The 27,175-nt window shown below is 30.5% G+C and overlaps 1 protein-coding gene and 1 long non-coding RNA gene across 21 annotated transcripts in view; one reads left to right on the top strand and one right to left on the bottom strand.

The window, feature by feature from the left end:
- LOC141448520 (uncharacterized) overlaps positions 1 to 7,657 on the bottom strand; it is a 119,828-nt gene extending 112,171 nt beyond the window's left edge. Inside the window, exon 1 of one of the 2 annotated variants that reach the window (XM_074116901.1) lies at positions 7,328 to 7,657. In XM_074116901.1, the coding sequence (XP_073973002.1) occupies positions 7,328 to 7,385 (58 nt within the window). In that variant the 5' untranslated portion in view covers positions 7,386 to 7,657. The remainder of the gene's footprint in view (positions 1 to 7,327) is intronic. The other variant, XM_074116903.1, reaches the window with a different exon arrangement.
- Positions 1 to 11,022, top strand: part of LOC141448529 (uncharacterized) — a 92,260-nt gene extending 81,238 nt beyond the window's left edge. For 14 of the 19 annotated variants that reach the window (XR_012455111.1, XR_012455104.1, XR_012455105.1 and 11 more), the window contains 5 exons: positions 340 to 488; positions 1,980 to 2,231; positions 2,706 to 2,815; positions 3,575 to 3,729; positions 8,551 to 11,022. This is a non-coding gene — a long non-coding RNA (uncharacterized lncRNA). Of the gene's footprint in view, positions 1 to 339; positions 489 to 1,979; positions 2,236 to 2,705; positions 2,816 to 3,571; positions 3,730 to 8,550 lie in introns of all 19 variants that reach the window. The other 5 variants (XR_012455103.1, XR_012455108.1, XR_012455112.1 and 2 more) reach the window with 5 other exon arrangements.
- Positions 11,023 to 27,175: the final 16,153 nt, after the last annotated feature.

The following is a 27,175-nucleotide window of genomic DNA, read 5'->3' as shown; positions in this document are numbered from 1 at the left end:
TTTTTTTCCTTATTTCTTTTTATTTATCTTATCTAATTTGTATTTATTGATTGATTATCCAAGGAAAATCCTCCTTTGTGTTTTGTGAAAGTGGTGGATGAAGTTTCCTTTTAAGGATAATGAATAATAAATTTTTTTAGTGCAGTTGTGAGAAATAATTTAATATAAGGCCCCTCTATATCGTACATTCAGCTTGCCCGATCTGCTGACGTGGTGTGGTTTGGGGTTATAACTTGAGCTTTTCTCTCTTCCAGCATAAATAATTTTATGTTAACTTAAGTAACATCTAAGCAACTTAAATTTAAAAAAATAATAATAATTTTTATGTATTTGTTTCAGTAAATCAAATTCGTTCGAGTAATCTCATCTCAAGATTGAACCTTGAGTTCTGCACAAGTCCTACAACTGGTTCAGTTACAGAAAGGTAAGGCGAGGGAATGAGTCTCGCCTCCTTAAGACTTTGCTTTAGTTTCTGCGCAGAGATTTATGTAAGAGAATTGATACTTGGTTTTTCAAATATCCCATAGGTAATTAAGGATGCCCCAAATCCACTGACGGTCTCACCACAGTAACTCTGGAAATCTATCTGAATATTTCCACTTATCCAGACGAAGTTTTTCTAATTGTAATTTTTCTGTTACGCGACAGAAATTAAAAATTTGACATCTGTTGTAGGAGCCGTTTGTAACGATCAAAATATGGTAGTCAGCTATAATCTAGTAATATCCTTTCAGAATTTAGTGATAGTTATATCTTAAATACCCTCAAACCCAATTGTTTTGATACAACGTTAATACGTTACATTTAATACCTTTCAATGGTAGATGAGAAGTTTTAGATTAAAATTTAAATAATGAAGGAAAATAAACAGTAAAATTAAAGTAGAATGAAGGATATTAATGGTACATTTGTTTGCACTAGATTGGTTTTTATTTTGGTCGGGGCTCCAAAATGGTATTAATCAATTGTTTTTAACAAAAATGCATAAAATAATATTGAAAAGAAGTATTAGAAAAGTTATTAAAAAAGAAATAAATAATTTATAATGGTGATGAATATTTAGTATTTAGTAAGCTAAGAATTTGTGGTTTCATAAAATAAAAAACTCCATTTATGAACGTTGTGGAAAGATTTATTTTAAAATTTAAAAAAAAAAAAATGGAAACTAAACAGAGATGGAGAAATTAAATGGATGGAAAACGTCCAAAAAGAATCATTACTCAAATTAATAATGTTGGTCCAGAACAATTATAAAGATTGATCTTGCTTTTCTTTTATTTTTCGCCTCTCCTCCTCTTGCTATTAACATTTAATTTATTTCATAAAATAAATGGAAGTTAAAGCTGAAAGGAGCGTGGCAGTTGTATTAAAATTCATGAATTATTTTTGAAATATCTAAACAAAAATAAAGATAATTTAATTTATATAATATCATATATCGCAGTATTTCATTTTATTTATTCTCTTCCCTATTGTACTTTAAAGGATTTAAAATAAGGCAGATTTTTATTTTGACTTTACACCAGAAACTCGAGTATTTCACATTTTGTGGTATTAACTCAAATTTTTATTACTTAAATTTGATTTGAAATATTTCATTCCTCCCAAAAAAAATTAAGAGACTTTAGGCGGAACCTAAATTTCATTCCAGTAAAATGTAAGGCTTGTATTTTGTACGGTGTTAACATCTACTTATATAATTGTGGATGTGGTGCATCTATCCAAAATTCCAGGTTGGAAGAATGTCAGTATACCACATAAGTGGGAAGTATAGAAAGACTTCGCAGAATTTCTGTAATTTTAAAGTTCAGGATATTCGCCTAAGATCTTAATTTGTACTTGCGAGTAAATTAATGGCCCTGCAAATTGGTCAACTTTTTCTTTGGACTTAGTATATTTTTTCATTGGTTTAGTTTTATTAGTTAGAAATTATAGATTTGAGTCAAATAGTAGAAAAGTTTTTCATGCTTTATTTTCAGGGTAACAAAATAATAAATATGTATGTACGTGAAATACGTGTGTAAAATACATGAACTGGACGGGTAAGGAGTCTGCAACACTCAAGTGTCACTTATCTCCTAGTTGGACTGAGAAGAGAGAAATAGAACAGGCTACTGATTTCCTGATGGAAAATTGAATATAGTTGATTTTATCCAGCACTGCAGAGCTAACCTTATTTGAAAAATAGAACGTCATCGTTTGAATGAAAGCAATTGATTTTATGCATCATAGTACGTATGTATTCTCCTTATTCACCTTATTTCTGACTGGTTTTTGATTTATGTACATTGAAGAATCAGTAGTTGCTTAGAATTAAGCTTTATTTAGCATGTCCCATTCAAAGTCTCGTGATGTAAGTACTAAGATGGTACTAATAATATTGTTATCGTGCAAAACAAAAAAATAAACGATATGCAGGCTATATTGTATTTAAGATATTAGCAAATATTATTGAATTAGAGGACAAAACAAGTGACCATAAATAAACAAGCGAATATTTTAATTTTTTACAACCCAATCCAGTTAAATACTAGATTAAAACTTGGCAAACAAGTTTTTAAAATTTAAAATTAATCAAATGACCTCTCACTACTAAGCCAAATTGCATTTTTGTAACACTTTTTAATAAATAGTAGTAATGATTTGATCATCTTAGTAAACTATGATGCAGTTTAGAAATGCTTCTTGCATATTTGCTTTTTCAGATGCGGGATTAGGCAGCAGTAGTAAGCAGAACAAAGGCGTCAGACAGGAACGTTTGGAAAGAAGTTCTTAGTGGAGGCCAGGGTTCGATTCGGGCTGTAGCGTCAGATATGTATGTATTCAGTGATTCAATTTGCACTTCAATACGGTCAAATCCTGCGGGGGGAAAGCTAGTGTACAGTAATATAACATTCATGGTTAGCAAAGACAAGAATTTGAGGAACATAACCGGTATCGGAAGCGGATCCAATCATGTAGCTCATTGTGGATAAGTTTTTTGCTCAAATAAAACGGAGAATTAACTTTTCTTATTCTCATGAATTGGGCGTTTTATAATCGGAGTATGATAAATAGCTTCGCAGTGTTCTACAGTTTTTGTCCATAAGAACTCATAAGTTTCAGTATTGTGTTGAATGTAGGTCTTTTGTTTGGGATGGATAGATTTAATCGCCCGAATAGAAAGTCTTAGGTAGAGTTATGTACCGTTAAATTAGTTTCTGGCTGATGAGTCCCACATAAGGGTACCTCTTGAACCTCAAAGAAATATATAATTTGAACTTTTATGGACCTCGAACTATATCGACCGTCCAATGCCACTATAACGTAAATTTTCCTTTTTTAATCACTCAAATTTTGTGTACCTCCAGTGAAAATTCAATTCAGAAAATTTGATTCAATCGCTGCTCTTCCTCTTTGTAGCGTTTGATAAAGTGATGAAAACAATTTAATGAAAGTTCTATGAATAAATACTATTATTCAACTTACACACTTTCAATACCTGAAATTCAAATTAAGAGATTTGATACAAAATTAAAATTCTTAAGCCCAAGAAAAATAATATATGAATTTAAAATTAGTTTATGGTTAGCAGGTTCAAAAAACAGAAATAGTAAGACTGCCTCCTAAGATTGGATTCAAATTTTTGAGGAATTATGGATAACATGCTTGTAAAGAACATATTTTCACTTAAAAGCATTCGATGATTATTTAAATTTCAATTATTTATCTAGGATACACTTCTTTCATGTAAGTTTATAAGTTCAAATGAATAATTTTTTTTCTTAGCAAAACAAAATAATTGATTCATTAGTTAAAGTAATTAACTCTGTTCAAGAGTTAATAATTTGCTGTCATCGGCTTTAGTGAAAGTTATTAAGTTCTAATTTTCAGTGAAATATTTCATTTATTATTTTTATTATTATAAAATAAGTGAAATTATAATGTTCACAAGTAAGTTCTGTTAGGTAGGAAACCAACCTTATCACCAATTTTTTTTTTCAATCTGTTGTATATTTAAAAACAATTAATTTCTCCTGATTTGCTAACCAGATTTATTTGTTTCTTTTACAACAATCAAAGCGATAAATCACCGGTCTACTACAGACGTCAAGATTACAGGGCAATCAGCCAAACTTTTAGGCTCTGTTCAGACAGTAATTGCTTACATTAATTGGACTATCAAATTAAAAATTATTACACAAATAACTTGTATGAAAGTTAACATGTCTCTGTTAATTTAGCGAAGGGATACGAGTATTTCATTTTCCAGCTGGTCTGTGTAAACGAGGGAATGTTTTTTTTAAAAAAAATAAAAAAAGGAAGTATTCCAATCATCTGTAATGAATGTGGCGCGTGAAATAAAATATTGCCTTGATAAAATCATTTTTATTTCTTCTTTTATTGTTACCATTCACTTTTCTATTGTGATTTCTTTAATAAAAGAAAGAATATATCTTCTAAAATTTAGGTCTCTTTGCATGCTCGAAAAAATAGAAGAATGAATCTTTCACTTTAAAAATGTAAAAATAGTGTAATCCCTTTATTGATGTAGGTAGGTTAAGTTATGAACATATGTCACTCCTCAATAGCGCACTGGCCAGTCAATTTCATAATACATTTTTTGATTCCATTTTACGTTACTGGGTACTAAAATCTGCCGTAAATTTTTAAGTAGCCGAATAGTTAGAAATCACTATCGATCAATCTATAATCCAATCATTAAATGGTAAAATTGCTACAAAAATATTTACTTTCTTTAAAATAGTTCTTAAATGAAATATTAATTATAAATCATATTAGTAGTTCTCTTAAATATTCTTGAATCCTCAAAAAACAAGTTTTAACAAGTTTTTCTTGTTATTTTTCAGGGGGGAAAAGTTATCTAAATGAAAAGAAAATCAATAAAAATAAATAATGAAATTAAAATCGCGCTTTTTATCATAATATTTAAACAAATAATATATACTCAAATAGTTGTATCTACTTGTGATATCTAAATCGATTGTCATGGAAAGCTTTCTGTCTCTCCTTTGGAGGATGAAATATAAGTACTCTCTTTCTCTTTCTCCCACTCACTCTCTCTCAACAAACATACATCACAACACAAAGAAACAAACTTTTTTTGTTTTCAGTGACCACTAAAAATTTCAAAAGTATTTAAAATTTTAAAAAAAAAAAATCTAACTTTGCTGATTTAGTAATAACGAACATTTTCATCATTGAATTTCATGACTATAATAAAATAATCATTCAAATCTAAATCTGTTGTCTTAGGCCCACCTATTGTTTGCGCTTTATGAATTTTAAACTTCGAACTTTTGGAAGCAAGTTTTATAATTCTGAAAGTAATAAAACAATGTATCACTTTTGCAAACCTAACCATTTTTTGTATAATTCTTTTTTTCTTTCTTTTTACGTTACTTCTCTACTTCTCTGGTCATGATATTTTTCTTTCTACATTTATTAGTTCTAATTATTTCTTTTAAACTTGGCATTCTTAATAAATTTCCGTCAATATAGAAACTTGAAGAACAGTTAATGCTAGGATTAAGCGTCACTTTAGGGTGGAGCATAACGTCCTAGTGCTTTCCAAGCGCCTTTTAAAACAATTTTCTCTGGATAAGAAAGAATCAAACTGAAAACAACCTTTTCCGGCCAATAGCGTTTCTTTAAATGGGGATTTTAGAACTCTTTATTTTTTATGAATTTTATGTTGCAAAACTCTTGGTTTATTTTTACTGTTATGCAGTATTTAGAGAAACGCTTGATTCTTTGCTAAATCCTCGCTAAAATAATTTTTTAAAGTAGATTGTTTTAAGTAAAAGGGATTTGTTTTATATTAGGAAAAAAAAAGTTTATTTGAATATAAATCCCGCTTAAGTTTTGAACCATTAATTCCTGTCGATCATAAATAGATTTAATTTTTGTTATTTAGCTGTTTTGATATCTAATCAACTTTACATACTTTCAAATAATAATAATCAACATGCCAAAGATTATTTCTAAACAAGTTTTATTTTCGAACTTAGAAGCAATGAAAGCGAACATTTTCGCTTAAAATTTAGCATTAAAATATCAAAAATTTGTTTCATTTGAATAGTAAGTAAACAGAAAAAAAAAAAGAAGTAAAATCGAAACGTAATGTCACATAATTAAATTTGAAAGCATGATCTCAAAGAACAGCTAATCCATTATTAATAAAATATTGATCGACTAATTACAGGGGCGAAAAGAAAAATTATCTTTTCATAGATAGATTTCGAAACAGTAGCTTTTTTTTTTATGGACTGAATGAAAACTCATAATTAACGCAATGTTTATCATCAGAAAAATCACATGAGAATGTAATATTAAACAATTTCTCACTTAATTAAAAATATGCATCTTAAATTTTTTCTATATTAATTAAAAATTTTGCAAATCATAATTATTGAGGTAATAAACATAATGCATTATGCACTTATTCCATATGTTAGGAAATAGTTTTGATTTTACTATTCACTTGATTTAATTAGGGTTTTGAAAAAAATGGTGTTCTTTATTTATTACTTTATGTTTGATGTTTTTTTTAATATAAAATTTTGTTATGAAGTTACGAATTTATTGATAAGCGTTATTGATAAAACAGCTTTTTTTTGTGCAAAAGTTTTGATAACAGGTTACGTTTAATTGAATATATAAGTATATATTGTCTGCTTTATCTGTTAGGCTTAACTATTATAGTTCATGTTAAGTTTATACTTTTCAAAAATAATGAATTGTTCTTTGAAACCGAGTGGAACAATCTCTTGTTTTTATTGTTTTTTTCTTATTTTATTTGAAAATGTTTTAGAATTTTTGGTTTTTTAATAATGAGAAATTTTGTCTTGCTTGGATTACTTTTTTATGTAAAATACAAAGACTAGGAAGATTTATTTTCATTTTCACATAAATTCTAAGACCTTAATCAATGTTTTGGTATTATTAAAACCATTTTCTCGATTTATATTTTTTGTTTTGTTCTTTTTTTTATTTATGAGAATATGTTGATGGAACTAGTGAAACTGCCGGTTAAGCACATGCATGGTATCAAGTTTGGCATAGAAATGTATGCTTCAGAAATAATGAAATTATATTGTACGGTTCCTAAATAAAAGTTTTCTCGATTTAAAAAATTGATAAAAAGTTTAAAAATCTAAAAATAAAACTCGTAAGGGTGTGTTATAAATGAGTGCAATGTGTTGGGCTGCCGGGAGATCGATCTGGACAAGGGTGGGCGTGCCTTGCCGCTAGGTAAGTCGCACATTCCTTGTCTGCTTGGACTCTTATCACTAGATGATAACAAAATCAAAATTAATTCACTTACCATTGCCGATTGGTATTGGCAATTTACGCCATCTCGTTTTGCGCCCTTTTTTACCCATGTCGCGAAGGGGGGCGCCTTCGCCTCACCTCAGCGCCCCGTTTTGTAAGAAAAAAAATTTTTACACCCGAGATTTGTTTTGATTACAATTTTTCGCGCACTTACACTTGAAAGAAAAAAAAAAGAAAAAAGTATTTGTTTGGAATACTACATTAAATGAGTGATGGCCGCGGAATACAATAACGTTCAAGGCAGGCCTCACTCTGCTGCCGAGCGCCGATAACCGACTGCAGGTGATACTAACTGATACGCTCCCCAGGCTGCCGGTTTATCCCCACTTTGATGTTTAGTCGGCCGGCTTCTTCTCCTATTCTAGCGCATGCGTTCGCTACTAATCAAACATAACGTTTCTTTTACTTTTTGGCCTTACGCATGCGAGGCGGGGTGAAGTGGAACAATTTGAGAGTCCAAAAATGCTTGTGGACCAATCTTAGAAGCAAGCGTTTAGTGCATCTAAATTGGCTGTAAATATAACATAAACACACACACACACACACACACACATTCACCTTATTGCAATATCATGCACTCGCCTCGCTATTGAATTGCTACAGCCACAAACAAAAACAGTTGAATTTTTATGTTTTGTTTTACAAAGTCCTTTTATTTATATTAACTTCTTTCAGTAATTTATCGGTTATATTTGTTGGCGACTTTCATTTTGAAAATGTAGTCAAGTCCGATGTGGTAGATAATAATAATCTTTGAATTTATCTAGCTTTGAGTTTAACGATAGTCTCGGTGCAATAAAGTAAAAAGCGAACAGCTCACATCTTGTACCATTAAGTAATGGCTAAGGTGATAGAAAAAAGGAATATTCCAGGTCTTCTTAAAATCATGATGCTAATAAATAGAAAAATTATAAGTTATTAAAGATTTTTCAAGAAAATTAGTCTTGGCAAGAAATACCCTCATGTATTATGTACCCCACATCGGGTCCGATATTATGTTTGTGCTCTCCACTTACTCGAATAAACGAATTAAATGGTGTATCGTAAATGTTAAGTATTTAAGTCGTAATTAACTATGAACATACGTAACTATCCATGTCACCATGTCCTTCCTATGGTGATTCCAAATATTGCGCGTACCCATTAAATAATATTCAAATTAGTTTTTTGTTGTTTCTTAAAAATATTTCTTAATTTTTTATTTGTTTTGAACAGATCGTCTAAAAAAAACAGCAATTGCAGCCAACTGGATTACTGTAATTCAGAAGTACAGCTTTTTAGATCTCCTTAAAGACAATTTCAGTGCAGTCAACTAAATTTTTGTGATTCAGAAGTACAGCTTGCATCAGAACAGCTCAATTTGATGATAAAGGTGAAAATGTCAACGTCTTTTCGAATGATGATATATTCTTATATATTAAGGTTTGTGTTAGCTGACATATTATTACAATCTTGACTCCAGTCTGATTTTCTTGTTGTAATAACAATAAAAATTACATAATTTGAAAATACATATTTATTAAGAATGATAAAATATCTGTGCTTAATAACCTTATAAGCAGTAACATAAACTGTTGAATAAAGACTATATATTGTTGTTGTAATTTTCAGTTAATTTATTAAAGCTTTATAATTTATTTTTAAATGTATAATTGATGTTAATTAAAATAACCTATTGGCTGATTAAATTTGGTATGTTGCCAAACTGTAGCTTTGTTAATCTTAGGGCAAAGATAGTAATAAGATATTTAATTGTTCACATGTTTCACATACTAAAGACTGAACCTTTTTTTTTTTTGTTATTATAACTGTCATCATGATTGTTTTAATTAAATTAATTAGTGTATTTTATTTTATTTTTTCTAATAGGTAATTTGTTTACGGTGATATTGTCATGACGTACTTATCTTACTTTTTTAATATCTTCTTTTTTTATATAATTTAATGAGACATTTGAAGTTTATTAGAGTTTTTTGACCAACCAGTGAAGTGTTCCAATGGTAATTGGATGTAATGCAGGGTATTCTCAGAGGAATTGGCAATGTAGTTATATTTTATGACCTTCTGGAAGAAACTTTTTTTTTTAATTATCTGTATAATCTTTTCGTTTTCTAATATCAGATAGTGATAACTGGTTCTTAATCAGAATTAGACAAGTCTTGGTTTCGGATGCCGCTTGCAATGATGAGACCCCAAACCCATCATTTTCCCTCCAGGATCGGTAGCCCCTAAAATGCTTCCAAATGTAATGGAGTGTGTTTACTGTACTGATAATGGTGTTTACCTCTTGGGACAGATAACGTTCAAAGTTGCACTTACATTTCAGGTGAATAAACGTTGCACTCTAGTTTATGAGAAAAATATCTCTTTTTCCATTCATGCATATGTTTTATATATTTAATGAAAGTTATAGACAGGATATTGCTTAGCTGTTGCTGACATGGGGATTTACAAGCAGAAGCCGTGAGAAGAAACATTGTTATCAAGTCGCCCACATCACAAAAGAATATTTAAGATCTAGCAGCTACACCCCGTAACTCCGTACTAACACCAGGTCACTTCGGCATTTCCCGGCTACACTTGTACCTATGGTAATAAAGTTCGCTGAATTGCTTGATCACATTGTAGACCCACATTCTTGTATTTTCAAAAAAAAAAAAGAAAAGCTGTGGTTTGACTTCACATGGAGATATTCGAACCCACATTCCCATATTCGAACAGCAATGTATCCACTTGAATAAAAAGTAGAATATATTTTATAATATCCAGTTTTTATGGTACTTTTCTTCTAGATTGGTAGCTATTTAGGCTTGTGAGTTAGACCTCTGTTTTTTTTTCCGTAGGCACTGTGTAAGTAAATAATTATTGTTGTAGTTTTGCGCAATAGATCTCGATAAATTAAAGAAAACAAAAAAAGGTACTTATAGAAATTTATGTAGAACAACATTAGTATTTCTGTCTGTCCATTCAAAAGAAGTGAATACTGATAGTTAACATAACAAATGAGTGAGCTAATTGACGGGTCCATTATACCTAATAACTTGGTAGCTTACTGATCAAGGTAGACCTCTATTACTTGCTTCACATGATCTTTAGCAATAATATTATTGTTCAGTTATAATTAATTATATTGAAATTATAGGCTATTTAAATTAAAAAAAAAATTTGATAATTTCAAAGGAAGTATTTATTGTTATTATTTTATTTAATACATACAACAGATCGTTGAACTATAAATTAACTATTTTCGGAAATTAAAGTTCTTCATGATGGCATATCATGTGTTCAAAGAAAATCGCCTAATTTGAGCCTCTAAAACTGAAAATTCCTTTTTGTAAACTGGCATTTCCTTTTGGCTGATTTTATTTAAAAACTCATAAGCGGATCCGGTGGCACCGATTCCAAATATCGAATTTGACCTGTGTTTTTAAGTGACGCTTCTCACACAAATACTGGCCAATTTCTATAAAAAAAACCGCTTTTGCGGAATTAGGGGGATCTTTAAACTGATTTTGTTTCATTACTCATCATACTCTCCACTATCTTACCATACTTCTCTTACCAGGCATTAAGAGAAATTAATATTCTTAATTTATTAAAAAAGAAAATTGAAAATAGATTAAAAAAAAAAAAAAAAAAAATTAAATGCGTTAATAAAAACTAAATAATAATATTTACCTACCAAATGTTAATGGTATTAATGTTTCACCACCGCTTTGATGTGTAAGATTCCGCTTAGTTAGCAACGTTCAAACGAAGGTGGGCTATTTTGTAGGAATTACCTACCTCCATAGAACAGAATCTTATCTCTGGCCCAGTCTATCGTCATATTACAATTTTCAAATAGACCATTGTTAATTTAATTTAAGTTTTATCTTTTCACAATTATCTTTAATATTGAACTAACCTGAATAAAGAAACAAAAAAAAAATCTTCTTTTCTTCTATAATTAAAAATGGTAGGAATATAAATTTGTATGTATGTTATCAAAGAAATTAGAGAAATAATTTGAATAGAAAAATACAGAAATTCTATTGAATAAAAATAGCCTCATTTTCTCGTAAGATTTTCACAAGAGAAAGTATTTTCGATCATGTCAATTGTCGTAAATAAAGTTTTCACCGCAAAATACTTTATTTGGATATGAAAATGATGCGGTATGAAAATATATAGAGTGCGAAAAAATAAAAAAGTGCAATCTTGGAATTTAGTTTGTACAGAATCTTATTTTTATCTAATGGTTATTAAAATGTGTGAGCATAAGAACCCTCGAAGGGACTGAGATTGAGAAGAGACAAACAAATAATATGATTTTTTGAATTGTATATCTGAAGCAACTGACGAAATATTTATATTTAAAAGATGTATTTTTATTTCATTTTTTGTGTGAAATGACTTTAGTAGACCGGGTTACATAATTTTCCTTATCATCTTTTGTATATCATTTTTATGTTATAAAAATATATGTTTAGATAAAAAAAAAAAATCTTATTTCAAAATTTGTTTGTATTTTTAAATTTACTTTAACTCAAAATAAATATGTTTATATTATGGCTCTTGAGGAATTTAGCGTAGTAAGAAAGTTTTATGCTCACCGTAGGATTCCGTTCACTTTTATAATTGCATTTGGGAATCAAAGTATACTAAGATAGATAGATACTTATCGATTTATTTAATAAAGATTACTTATTTACTTAGTCCGAATTTTCCCCCGTCAGTAATAGTTTGTAAAATTACGAATGTGAGAAATGTATGTGTAGCGAGGTAAATTTTTGGGTAATTAAGTGTTGGGAGAGGTTGAATTTATAAGCTCTAATATACTTAAGCATAGCACACTGTTTTATGATGGTTTAATTTATTTCTGGAGGGAGAAGTGGAAAAAAGGAACCTTATTGCTTCCTTGTCGACGCTTATTGTCTTGTGCTTGTTGACTCAAATATGTGCCACTATAAAGTGAGTTTTGTGACGAGTTATGTGCCTTAGAATTGAATGCTGCTGGTCAAAGCTTCTGCGGGTTTTTTTCTGTAAAAATAATGGGTAATGTGCGGTTTGGGTTTTGCGTAAGTGATGGTTTCAGTTTTGTATGGCGAAGTTCCCCCCTGTGGAAATGTTTTGAAATCTTGGTTTCTACTGTATGTCTGTTTTAGGGCTTTGCTAAGTAAAAAAGGTTTCCTTTTTTTTAAGGTAATAATATTTACAATTATTTTTTTTTTAAAGATAATATATAGTTTATCATGCGGGGTTAACGTCCAGCTTTGGTAGGATGCTGGGGACATTCTTTAATGTTTTTATCTACAATAAAAACTTATTACTCGCGGCACTTGACTTCCTGCTCTACCCTCATTAAAACTTATGTTACACACAAATTATTGTAGAAAACGATTAAGGATTTTAGAGAAACTGTGTTAATTTGAATTTGAACTGAGAGAGATAACAGACTCTTCAATTTCATTAATGTAGGTCTTAAAACTCTTTCACGTATTTGTATGGTTCAAAAGTGTCTGTATGATTAGTTAGGGACCAAGCTTCGAATTAAGCTAATGTGTATGTGTTCTGCCACCCACAGTCATGTGCATGTTAACGTTGTAGCACAATTAACTAAATTGACCTGACAACAAACGAGTAAACATTCGAAACAGATTTGATATCTTCCAAAATTAGGAAAAAATATCTCCACTTTTCCATCTTCCTTACTGCCAAGATGATTTGAATGAATACGCTTTGGCACTCTAATATCAGCTTTTTAATGTTAAAAATACGAGTAGATAAATTTGTATAAAAACAAAAGTAGTCGGCAAAAAAGTCTGTCTCCGGCACGTCGTGGATATTGAAATAATAACAATAATGACGTTGTTGGTATTACCGGCCAGAATCCCTGTATCTGACAAGTTGACAGATTCTATTACATTATCGGGCTCCACAATCAGCCACCCGTCCCTTTACCATCACTTGATTATGTCAATATTTAACATGCCTTCTAGTTTCCCTTCTTTTCTAAGTTAAGTGTAAGAAGTCCTATCGTAAAAGAAATACATCTGTCCGTGTCTTCAAGTGCTGCAACTCTGGAAAAATGTCTGAATACTCAAGAATTGGTAAGAATTGTCTCTGAACATTACTAATGATGAGTGTTGAATGAAAACACGTCAAATATTGAAAAGAAAGTGTTCAGTTAAATCTTCAATGGTTTTTATCTAATAAGTGAACGTTGCGCCAAAAATGTGTGCTCTCGTCAACGGCTCTGAGTTACGGAAGAGGATTATAATACGTGTGGAATGTAAGAACAGAAAACTTGACCATGGTACTTCATGTCGCAACCAACAACGTTGCGGCAACAGTTGGTGCGTTCAGCACAATTATTTTAGGATTATGGATCAATGAAATACAGAAACTAAAGATCTTATGAGTCATTCACTGCACAAATCGATTAACTGCACTCAGAAATATCTTAAATTGAAGTGTTAAAATACTTGGTTCAGTCATATGTAGGTTTTCAAATTCACAGTAACTCCCAATCATTTTTTGGACATGGAATAATAAATAATTTCAGAAGCCGCTTTCATTAACTCCGTGCGCTTATGTAAATCGTTGCAATAATTTAACTCAAATTCAGTAGCGGACGCTGAATGATAACGGTAAATGTATTTGAATCTATATTATAAACGGAATTTTAAAAAAACAATATATTATTTCATCGCATTTCTCCACTTTTTGTTTTATGGAGTTAGTATAGTTGTGCAGTGAATGGCCCATATGTCAAGAGATATTAATTTAATTATAAAATAATTATGCACAAGTAGCTTAAATCATTTGGAACCACATAAAAGAAAAATCAATCGAAAAGGCAGTGGCAACAGCTGCCATTGTAGACATATGCAACTTACATCAGATTCGTTACAACCTCCTCATTGAATACCATTTGTGTTTCTTAATAGTTCTGGTCTTAGTTAAGAACCGAAATGTCTGGCAAATACCTAAAACCTACTTTAGAAATTTACATCCAACAAACGCTACTTCAAAATTAAAACTGGAAAAAGAGACTACTGAGCACCAAAAAAGGTAAAGAGTAAAGTAAAGCCTAATTTTTCAGGCCGGCTTTGCGTCCAACTACCAGTAGACGGAGGCGATTGGCAAACATACTTTACTATTAAATTTCTCATATTAACCATTGAATAAAATCCAAGGCCTAGACCAGGTATTAAACCCAGTACCACAATACATATTAGCTTTGCAGGTCTTGCCTTTAGCCTCTTGCTCGGCTAAAACCGTGGCACCTAAAAAAGGTTTGGATATTATTGGTTTAAATATTTTCAACACATGTACCAATAAATAATTTATAGAAACTGCGGAAAGCTACAATAATCACATATGTATTGCGCAATCCGTGTTGATGGATTTTCGGCGAACTGTGTATTTATTGAGTACGGCGGGGATCTGGAGCAGTGGTTCTCATTATTTACGTCTAAAAAAAAAAAAAGGTAAAAATACAGTTTTGTTACACGTTTAAAAATTTTACTCCAGTAATTTAAACGGCATGAAATGATCGGTTTCCAACAAAATTAATTATTCAGTGGTGAAAACGTACAGTTTTCCAATTATTTATCACGTGAAATCACGGCAAATAGAGAAAGAGAACACCAGTACCAGGGACGTCGTGAAAAATCAATATCTCGTTTGAAATTCTATTAGCAGTATTGATGAACGGAGTGCCATTTACATTGAATAATAAAAATTTAATGACCAAAATATTGACATATTTATACATAATGGAAGAAAAATTTACTTAGTTATTTATTATAATTCCTTAAAAATGACTGAACCGTTGCTCTTTCATTAAATATTTCATATTTAATATACCAGACCTACAGCAAGTTATAATCTTTTTCATTCCTTCATCAGTTTAAAATAGAGTTATTGCACTATATTTCTTTTTTACTTTTCCAAAAATTGAGCAAACACTGGTTATTATTCAAAAAATCGTCCAGCATTTGATTTCCATATGTGCGATTGAAGTTATTCACCTATTCTCTAAGTTTCTTTAGAGTCTTTAGTCGTCACAGAATTACTTCCGAAATAGTATTATTTAGGTAATTTGTTACAGTTGCCTATGTCTTAAAGGCAATCTTCAAGGAACATTTACGGAATTAATAGTCACTTAATACTCTTGTTCTTTACAGGTATCAGTGAATTGTCTGAAAATTTTCCAACTAATTAATGAAACATTTCCAAGTTGGGATAAATAACTAAAAAATATATGACTAAGGAGTTTTATTTTCTTGGGTCAAGAGAAGGTGTCATAAATCTTTGATGAGGATATTGAGGAAGGAATTGCTTAAGAATTGTGAGACAAAAGAGTTCGTGTATTTTGTCTTTGTTTATGATTTGCCACTATGTAAACCAGACTGGAAGGATTTAAAGACTGAGCTATATAAACTCGTTACTTCGCAGAAAATGGTTTCATGAGAACAAATGATTTAGGAACATTATCTGAATTTTTGTCAAATTTGAAGTAAAAGATAGTGTGAATGAAACATAATTTTGCAGAAATTTGAGGGAATAATTTAAATGTATGGACACTGTCGTGTAAGTAGCGGTTTTTCTTTAGGTAAGCAATTTAACAGTTAACTTTGATTCCTTAACTTTTTTTATTCAGAACTAAATAAGAAGAATCACAAATTTCTAGTATTTGAATAAAACATTGCATAAATCAATCCTATCACTTGTTTAAAAGCTGATTACTATTATAATTTCCTTGTTGCCATTAGGATGGGTGTAGATGGCTTCAACTATCTCAATAATAATCTCCTATTTGATTTGAAATTTCCTTTTAATCTTAGAAAACTCATATATAACGTTTTTGATTATGTGGCTTAATGCAAATGCACTGTTTATTTATATTTTTATTATATTTATCTACTTTTTATTATATTTTCATTATTTTTCTTGAAGAGTGAGCTGAAGTAGATTTAACTTTTGATTATGACTATTCATTAATTTCAACATACCAATACATTGATTTTCCTCTCTCTATTAATTGACATACTAATTCTTCCAACTAATTTGATTCGTCATTTGATTATAAAACTGAACCCCTCCAACATAACTCTTCTAAAATTAATTTTCACTGTGTATTAAATTAAATAGCACAATATGTGTTGTGTGCGCGTATCAAACTAGATTTTTCATAACAGAATGGAAATTGATACATTTCTTCTTCCTCCTTTGAACTCTGATCAACCGTGAGTTTTAAAATTGGTTATATCCGATACAGTCTCTATTGAAGGTTTTCTTGAACCTCCAAACCAGTTTAATTCCAGAAGCCAGTAAATTTACTTTTCATTCGTATTTGAAGGATATTGAATTTTTTGTGTGTACCTCTTATAACTAAAATCTATTCACCCTATATTGGGCGCTCTAACGTGTTTTGTCATGTTGCAGATCTGGGTGGTGAGAAAGGAGTCTCCAATATAGCTGCTAACTGACTGCAAGTCATCACTCAAGAAAGATTTGAAAAGCTAGGCAGTTACCAGATATTGAAAGAGTATGTACCTGCCTACAGCCCTCTCAGATTCTGAGATTTCTCTTTAACATTTTAATTTGAAAGGGAGTTATGAGGTGAGTGATTTCTTCTTCCACAAGTAGGAGTACAATAAATATTCTTATGTCAGACACGTGCTTAGTATTCATCTCAAATAGCCATTTCGACAGTTTCGTTCACTGCCCACAATTGCAATAGAAAAAAACATAGGAACTAACCTAAATTTTAAGTGAAAAAAGTCCATTTTAACAAGAACAGTAATAGTGTTGTTTTATTTGGAATTCTCGTCTTCAGTTTCATTTAGTGAGAAGAGCTACAGTAGTTTGTGAATGAATTAAAGCTGAGTACTGTTTGTAATCCCCTGGTAAAAAGTTGATAATAGTTTGAAGATTAGCGGATAAAATTTGTGAGACAGGGTCACCTTGTATTTTATTTTTTATTTAGAATTTGTTGACGAAACATCACTTTCTGCCTCTGAAATTAAAGAAGAATTTTTTGAAGAGGTTATTTTTTCTGTACCTGTGGAAGCACACAAGAAATATCAGTAGATGAAAAAAAAAAACAGAATGTCTACTCAGTGCTTAAGTATTGATGAGAAAAAAAAAAAAGATGGAAAAACTACTTTTAACCCTTAGGGATATTCCTTGGAAAATTGTATCCTAAAAACTTTATACATGGATTTTTATAAACGGAATTGTGTTGAGAATCCAGCCCTAAGACTGCTTTATTTTCATTTTAGCAACCGCTAAAAATGTTACATTGCAATACTCTAAAATGATTTTGCATGTTGTTTTGCAATCGTGTAGATTTTCGATTTTAAGCCGTATTTACTTCTTAACTGTTAAAAAAAGATGTAGAACATGACTCATACACTAAATGTTACGATGGTTTTAGTTTTTAAACGGTAATTTGTCACTCTTTTTGTTACAATGATCACAAATTAAAGATATAAAATAAATAATAATAAGTAAAGGCGTTAGTAATATCAGTCATCCTTTTCTGCCATCCTTCAAAGGTCAAGGTATATACCAAACACACGCTCCCGACAATTATATAAATGTGTTACTTGGCAGCCAACCCTGCTCAGGTTGCAAACATTGCACGCTGCAATTATTTCCTTCTATCACGCTCTCTCTCTCTCTCTCTCTCTACCCGTCTTTTTAACTCTAACAATACTCTTTGAATTTAATTTTATTTTATTTGTAATTGTTTAAAATCTATTTTAGAGAACAAAGGCTATTTTTTTTTTTTAACACAGCTATGTTTAGGTACTTTGAAGAGGGTTTACTGTTACTAATTGCAGAATTCAATTCATGATCCTAAAATAGTTCAAAAATTATAAAAACAAAGGTAAGATCAATTTAATGTGCAAGGTCAATTTGGTGTCTTGAATGGAAGTATTTGCACTGCCAACATTCTTCGCTGCAAATTTTTCGTGAACAAACATTAAATAAAATCCAAGTACAAGTCAGCTTGGCCACACATGCCTTTACTCGGTCATCTAACGTAATGGTATCATTTGTTATCTGAAGTATGTATTACATCTAAGTAAACTAATCAACATGCAAGAATATTGAATTAAAATTTATTTCATTTTCTTTAGCATTATCATCTTGCATTTTTCTGTTCAAATTTTTTATAAATTTCTTTCTGAGACAGTATTTTAATGCTACTAATTATTTAAAAAATTCAAGTGTGAAAGAAAATGTACTCAAAGTAGCCAACGCTAATTTCTTATAAAATTTTAGCACTTATGGAACTGTTTGCCAGGGATTAATAGGCAAACAGTTCTACATCCAGAACTATTATTTACTTTTTCCCCGAATGTCCCCTTTCAATAATCTTCAGATTTTTCTCTTAAGTTATTATAAACATTTGTCTTCTGAAAACTAATTAATTGCATTTGACGTTTCTAATTTTGTATGTTTGTTTAATTTAAGATGCATCTACATCTGAGGTCATTGGTCTACATTGAAGGTCTGAGTTTATTACAGGGCACGACTGTCCTCCGAACATGTTCTTTTGTTACATCCAACACTGTCGATCACCGGACATTGTACTGTAAGAAGCTCCTAGGAAGAGAAAATCTAAGAGACAGCAGCTGGATTTGAACCCGGGGTCTTTGCTTGGGAATTCACAAGTGCATGTAAATAATAATTCTATTTCTAATAATGATTTAAATTTGGTAATATTAGTTTTTTTTAACATTAGAACATTTTTTAAAAAATTTAGAAAAACGCTTTTTTTCCCTAACATGCTACGTTTAGTAAGAATAAGAGTAAGTAAAAGTTTTCGATCCAGCTGTGGTGTGGTAAGCGAGCTCTTTTAGGCGAAATGTCTTCTTTTTAAAAGATTCATGATTTTCCTACCAAACGTTTAACCTTATTTACACCTCTGGTCTCAAGAATCAATTGCCTCTATTTCGCACACTAGCAATTGCAATATTCTTAGTATGGGGTATGAGAGACGGTGTCCCTCTTCCTTTCACAGACTGCCTTATGCTTGGGAAAACGTACAAAAGAGAACTATTGGGCTATGAAAAAAATTTAAGATTCGATAACCCCAGTGTATATTCTTATTTTTGTTTACTAAAAATGCCTGTATTATGAAAGTGGTGTAGGTACATATTTGCATTAAATGAGGAAACAAAATACAGTTTACCGTGAACTTTTTATTTAAATGATGTTCATAGATATTTAAAAACATTCAAGTTAGGTTTTTTGTCAAATTCGTTTATTTAGTATTTGGCTTTTTACTCCTTGTTTTGCTTGTTTGTTTATCTGCTATTCCATAGTCGTTCATAATAAGATACGAATGTTTCCATTAATAAATTCCATTATATAATCTTTATTACGCGATTAGATTCATTTTAGTCAGATTATCATATTATGATAATTATCCTTATAAAATTTGTACTTGTGAAGTTGTAACTTATGCATAATCTTCATTTTATTAGATTTCTTTCATTAAGAATAGCAAGTAGAAAATATGTAAATGTAAATGTTTCTAACTAGTTACTATTGTAGAATTTTTGGACAGAAGCCAATTTAGCTCTCTAAGAGTAATGTAAACAGTTGGTGCATTATATTCCCAGTCACATAGTAGAGAACATTGTTCAGAATGTTGACTCCAGGTTTTTTTACGCAATTTTTAATAAGCCATGCATTTCAAAATACACTTTTTAAACTTTGTTTTTAAATTAAATTTTTTCCAAGAATTCATTTGTTTAAATGTATAAATAAAATTCTGGTGTACAACACAAATTTTTGCTAGTACCCACAATAGATATTAAAATTTAAGTGACAATTCTTTATATAGATTTTCTGGGAACTTGGAATATAGAAAATATGAAGATGCTAATGAGGTACTGTACAAGAAATGGTTGGCTTGAGGGTGGTTAGAGGCCCATCACTGGACTGTGAGCTATAAGACGCTTCTAGGAAGAGAAAATGTAGGGGCCAGCGCTAGAATCGAATCCGTAATCTCCGCCTTTGCAGACTTACTAGCAATACTTATGGCTCCTATCCATATAGCACAAGAGTAACTCAGTAAATGACAGAAGATTATACAAGAGTCTAGAACATTGATGTTTCAGAGGTATCCATCGGTTAATTAGAGGGAAAAATGAGAAATTCTTAATTTCAATGTGGTACATGGAGTTCAGGTTAGTCTCGTATCAAGTTTTAAGCCAAATTACTTTTAGGTTTTAATTATTTTAGGCTGCTGTTAATTTTCAATGTTACGGTTAAACGCAGTTTATATTCAGAGAAGTTTTTTGCCTTTTTCTCTTCTGCACATTTATATCTAATTCACATTAAAAATGGCAGTTAATCAATAATTAGCTTGAATAACATTTTTTTTTAATAACGAGAAAAAAAAGTTTTACATTGAATTTATTTTATGTTTTAACTCCTTAACAAAAAGTTAAGTTTTATAATATAAATTTAATATTTTTTTTAGAAGTTAGTTTTTGAATTTCTCAGAGATACTCTGCTGTGTTTTTAAAAGGGAACGCACTAAATAACGTAAACCCTGTTGAAGTTAAGATTTGAAGTAATTCTACGCAATAAAGTACAACCCTATATTTTTCCTATACCATTCCTGTGAGTATTGCCATCTGTTGGGAGTTTGGGGACCTTAGCAAGGGCATTATTTTTGTTTCTTTGCTACGTTAACATGTACCTGCACAATATTGGAAAATAGATATGAAAAATAACTTTATTTAGTTTTATATACATTGTATATTAAATAATTATGAATAATTTTTTCATTTAGTGAGGGTTATTCTCTTTTTAGTTTTACTTTGTTTGATTATATTTTAGGTATCTCTTGCAATTCATTTTTAATATCGGAGTAAACAAAACAATAACACGAAGTATATTAAAATGTTATAAGATTACTAGCTAAAATTAGTTTTACATCTACGTCACTCATACCTATATATGGACACAAATTGGATGGATTATTTTTTCTTCTTTTTTTTATTGCTTCCTTGGCAGGCTGTAATCCAAGTATTCCTTGGGGTCTAGCTATGTAGGTTTCTTCAATATTCTACGTAGTAACTTTTCTTTTATAGCTTTTACCCAAACTACTAAAGAAACTAACGAATAGCCTTCCCTCTATCCAATCAAATAAACTGACCCATTTCGGTATTTTTTAAAGAATTTTTTTTTATTTATTTATTCCAGTTATTCCTAATTATTTCTGTTTCAATTGTTTTCCTAACTGAAATTACTTTTGGTCTCGTTTCATTCGTTAGCACCAACTAATAAAAACAAAATTAGTTTCCGCTCCTGTATTTTTAACGTAACATACAAGACACACTTATAAATTATTTTCTTTTGAAGGTAGATAAAAACTCTTCTTTCAGGGGGTTTAAAAACATGTGTAAAACATATGGACTTACTTCACTTGTTTTATAAAGTAATTGAAGTGTATATTAATAAGATATTGAACTGTATGTGGCAACCAGGTGGTGATTTTTTTCACAAAGAGCTTTTTCATCACATTTAGAATTCTGCCATAGTTTAACTAAAGAATTTTGTTTTTGTCTTATTAGTTTTCAATTATTTCGCCCTATTTTTGTTTTTCTTGATACCAGTAACAATTTCCAAACACATTTATGGATACAAGAAGTTAAAACTTCATTAACTTCTATGAAATTAGGTTGCGGTTACAAATTGACAGAAGGTGTATGTAGTTTCAGAGATAAATTCGCTGAAATTCTGCGCTGTAAAGTATAAAAGCTGGTATTCCTACCACCTGGAGGAAATCTGATTAAAAAGAAACCAAGCTAAGCGATAAAACTTTTTAAAGAAGAGGATTTCATAATGATATGATGAATTTGGGAGTTTGGTATAAGGTGAGTTTGAAATTACGAAAAGTTTAGTCGGTAATATTTTCTAAAATAACCGTCAAGATTTTATAATGATTTAATGAGTACAATGCTAGATGTTAAAAGATGAATTTATGGTATTTATTTACTTAAATACTGAATTAAAGTGACCACATATAATTATAATTTACTGTTGTAATTTGCGTTTTCTTACTCTGCTGTATTCAACACTGAATTTTTAATAGCTCTGATTCAGATTACAGCTGCAGTAATGTGCCTGCGTGTGATAATTGTTCAGGATAAAGAGCTCGATAAAGATAATTAAGTTGAAATAAATTGCCTATGCATTGGTATTTAGGAAGATGTAAAATGAATTTTATTATGGTTTTAACAAATACACGTATATTATGAATGTAATTAGAAAGGGTCAGTAATATCTGATAAATTAAAAAAAATGAAATTGAATGCAGTAAATGATATCAATTGTTATAAAATTTCCAAAAGTACAAGGGATTTTTATGAGTTTTTAATATCTCCTGCTAAAATTCGTGAAAACGTTGTTTAAAGACGAATGGTAAAGTTCTTAGAAAGCCTCAATAATAGTAACAGAAATCACTTTGAAAAAAATATGGACAGAATTAGAAACATATTTAAGTAAAACATGTAAGCTATTTTGAATGGTTATATCTTACTGAAATTATGAGCTGAAGTATGTGTGAAATGTTGAGAGCTGGCTGATTTGTTTAACTTTTTGTCATTTAACCAATCCTTATAATTTATTTTTAAACTATTTTTAACTGTTCCCTTTGTGATAGGAAAAAAGATCTTTTAAAATAACCTAAATTTTAGTAAGAGCAATTGATGTGTCTCACTTCCTTGTCTTACTGTAAGTGAAGTACTGTTACTAATTTAAGAGATATCCCCATGGCTTGCTGACATCTTGTGGAATCTGTGATAATAGTGATAAACTAATTAAAACTGTTTTACTAATTTAAATTTGTATTATTTCGTCGTGTTAACTTATGATTATTGCTTTCCTGTATTGTTTGTACAAATTGGCCTTGAAAGTATATAAACTCGCTGCCTAATTTTGATGTCTAATTCTTTTTCGTAATGAGAATATCGTGGTGGGGATCACTAAGCTAGAAGAGTTGTGGATTCGATGCTCAAGGACTTTATTTAAAGTAATTTTGAACTACCACTTAATATTTTGATTATAAATCAAAATAGCCATAACTCCAGTTACTTGAGATGCCTGGAACCAAATTAGGTCTGATGTGAAGAGCTTCTTGACCGTAGTTTTGATCCAGCACCGTCCCAATAGCGAAGGCCTTCGGCTGTTCTGAAGCACAATCTTTCTCCTACGGCGTTTGGCGCGTCTGAGGTGGTTATTTAGGGTCAAGATCAACAATTAACAAGTAAACTTCTATATCACTAGCCTCTGCTGGTCTCTTATGACTTGTGATTTGTCTGTTACTTTACAAAACTTAGTTTGCGATATGAGATCTCAGGCATTTGTTGATCAGAGGAGATAATCCGCAAAAACGATTTGTGGGCGAAACCTGAGCCATGTATTCAGGAAGTGTTTTTTATGTATTAAGAAGTCGGCTGCACAGTTTAAGGAATTGGGTCCCCTTTGTTCTAATCTAATCGAATCCAATGTAAAGTTATATTTAATGAATCTCTGATTCTCCTTCATTAATTTCAGCATCTCAAAAAAATGAGTTTATTGACTGCCAGAAGGTAAAATTGGATGAATACCAATACTAAATTTTTATGGCTAAATGGTAGGATTAGAGAAAATGAGATAGAAAATCTTTCAACTAAGGAAAGCTTTTCATTCTCCCATCTATTTTTGAGGATTATCCATTGGGAGTAAATAAGAAGAACTTCTAATGTTTTAGATAAATGGAGGCCGAATACTGGACAAGAGATAAAGCCTAGAAAGATCTTTATTGGAAAGAAATGAACATAATTGGGAAATATTGTCACCTATATTCAGTAGAAGTACTGGAAGAAATCAATTATTGTTTTCCATTTCTGGCAACATTTTGTGAACAGGTTTGGATTTCACCCATCTCAGGATAGTAGTGGAGGATATCTCAAAAAGCACAAGGTAACATTCAGTTTATATTTTGAGAGTATACATCCGAAACTGCTTAGTCGCTATAAAACAAGGTCTACTAGGAAGAAACCTTGATACTTAATGTCTTGATGTGATTGACATAATAAAATATTAAATTAATATTTTATCAAATAAAAACTGTTATATAACTAGATGATGTTACTTTTAATTGCTTGTAATTGTTTACATAACGGAAGACTTAGTTGCTTTCAACTCTAGCTCCTTCGATCTCCCGAAGGTTTTTTTTCTCTTGCTTTAAATATAAAGCTGAATCAAACTTTTTAAACTCTAATAAGTAAAACTACAGATTTTAAAAAATTTATAAGTATTAGAAATATAGTCATGAATGAATGACTCTTTGACTAAAGTAAAAACTATTAATTAATTGGTAGGTCCAGTAAATACCTTGAAGATTACAATTTCTGCCGTTGAAGTGTTAATTAGTAATGGAATAACTTGGGCCTTGTTAAATGACCAAAATTTTAAATATTCAAAAAAGCATATTTAAAGAAAAACACACACATACAATGTAACTTTCATGCTTGTATTTATATTTCAGATAAATTTAATGCGTGGCAGAACTTTTATTCTTTGACCATGGCGGCAAAATAATTTGAACCAACTCAAATAAGAAATGAATATTTGAGAAATCAAGTATTAGAAATGCACTGACCAATTTCTGCGTTTACCCATTCTAAGAAAGGATCAACAGGCCACCACTGACTTTCCATGAATATTCTAGAAGGTAAAATGTTAAGAAGGAGTAAAAAGCAACAGCATTATGATGTAAATTTAATCTTCTATAAGGAAATTATTTTAGGCTTTCTATTCTCTCAAAAGACATCCAAGAGAGAAAAAAATCGTCCAAAAATAAGTTGGTTCAGTAATGAAAGAAAGCGTTTAAAGATCCTATCTTGGAAACTTCTCCTTACCTTTAAAAAATTCAAGCTTACTTTCGGAAAGGAACTGTGCGGTATATCTGATAGTAAGTGCCACACTTACTTTTGATGGCATACATATTCAATTGCATTAATAAACAGCAAAATATTTAGTTAGTTTTTGTCGATGAAATATAACATGTAAAAGTGTTCGTGATTTTATCAGAACTTTGAAGTGAGTGGGGAAAACAAAAACAAAATTATTATTTTTACATTTGGAAATAGACAATGATAGATTATCCATATTTAAGTCTGCCACTGGTGCCAAAGTTTTAACAGTCCAGCATTGTAGTCTGCCTGTCCCTTCTTGATTTTTTTTTTTTTCTTTCATCTCTGCTACTTCCAGAATTGAGTTTCTAATTCTAAATGTGGACCTCGCGATCTCTTAAGATTTGTAGGAGTACTACGATTAGTTGGTTACTCGCTCATTGTTCGCTTTATTTGTTTTCAGTTTGTGCTATATTTCATGTTTTTATCATTTCCTTTATTGTTTTCTTCTCTATACTTTGACCAAATAGGTTGTGACAATGTTTCATTGCAAGCATTAGAGAAAAAAGTATGGTATTTGTTTTTAAATAGTTAAATACATACATTCAGGTAAATTTGTTATGTAAGCTTAGAGTAATTGTGATATCATTTAATATTTAATAGATACTGTAATATCATATTGAGCATAATTATCAATAAATTACCATAGCAACAGGAAATGATAATGTTTAATGACTATACTGACTGGTAGTTACCAATAGTTGTTATTATTATTATTGATATATATATTTATATAATTGCCCATTGTATTAGTTAATATAATTATATAATTTGGGTATGCAAAAGGTTAGGGTTTACGTAATTTATTTAGAAGCTATTGAGTTTAGATTAATTATTGAACTAACTTTAGTTGTTAATGTTAGTAATTTTGTGCTTAATTATCTTATGGCGAAAACTTAAATAATACCTAGGGTTGCTATTGTTATTATTACTCAAAAAAATTATTTACAAAATTTTTCTTCTGGTGGGTGTGTCTTATATAACTTGAAGGAACACGTTGCATAACTAAAAATAACGATTGGTTTTTCCATTAAGCTTGATTAAATTACCATGTTATTTATTTTTCTTAGTACTGTTGCAAATATTTCTAATACATCTAACGGCAAGCAAATAGATTCAAATCTGGGATCTCCGCGTGAAAACATCACTAAACATTGAGTTAATAATACCTTCCCTAGTTATGGTTATTATTATTATTTCCATAAAAGTGGGTTACTAGGCATACTTGCGTGCGGACGCCATAGAGAATGGTATTTCTTATTCCAGCCTCTATCGTAAACCTCTATAACTTGCAATACAAATTTACTTTGAGCGCTAAAAATGATTAACCCCCCTTAATTTTTTATTATAAAAGAATCATGTTCAAGAAAGGTGATACTGAGTATAAAAAAAACTTGTTCTTGACGCTAATGGTCTAAAAATCTATGAAGCCCTTCGCTCAAAAATATTTGTTTCTGTGAATAAATTCGTAGAATGAAGAAATTTTGTACAAGATTGAGTCTTCAGAAAGGCAAATTGGAAAGAAAAAGTTATATTTCAATCATTATAAGGTAGACAACAAATTAAACCATGATGAAAAAGTAACTATAGAAACAAAACAAATGATCAAAGTGTAATGTCAGCGTACAAATTGGGAAGTAAATGCCATCTCAGACGAGCGGAACAAGTAAGTGAAGCAAGTGTACCTACTGTGAGCTCGGCAAGCAACTACCCATCGGTTCTGTGATTCTGTTCTATAATTATATACATATCAGAGAGAGAATGCCAACCAGTTGTAACACCTTAGGTTAGTTTTATTTATACAGGAGACACCGGCTTCTATTTCCTCTGCTCTTCGTTCAACTACTCATTTTATTTAG

The sequence above is a fragment of the Rhodnius prolixus genome, unplaced genomic scaffold (assembly GCF_049639745.1).
Source record: "Rhodnius prolixus isolate KJV_2025 unplaced genomic scaffold, Rpr scaffold_2, whole genome shotgun sequence".
NCBI lineage: Eukaryota > Metazoa > Arthropoda > Insecta > Hemiptera > Reduviidae > Rhodnius > Rhodnius prolixus.
This window is presented reverse-complemented; position numbering and strand designations above follow the sequence as displayed.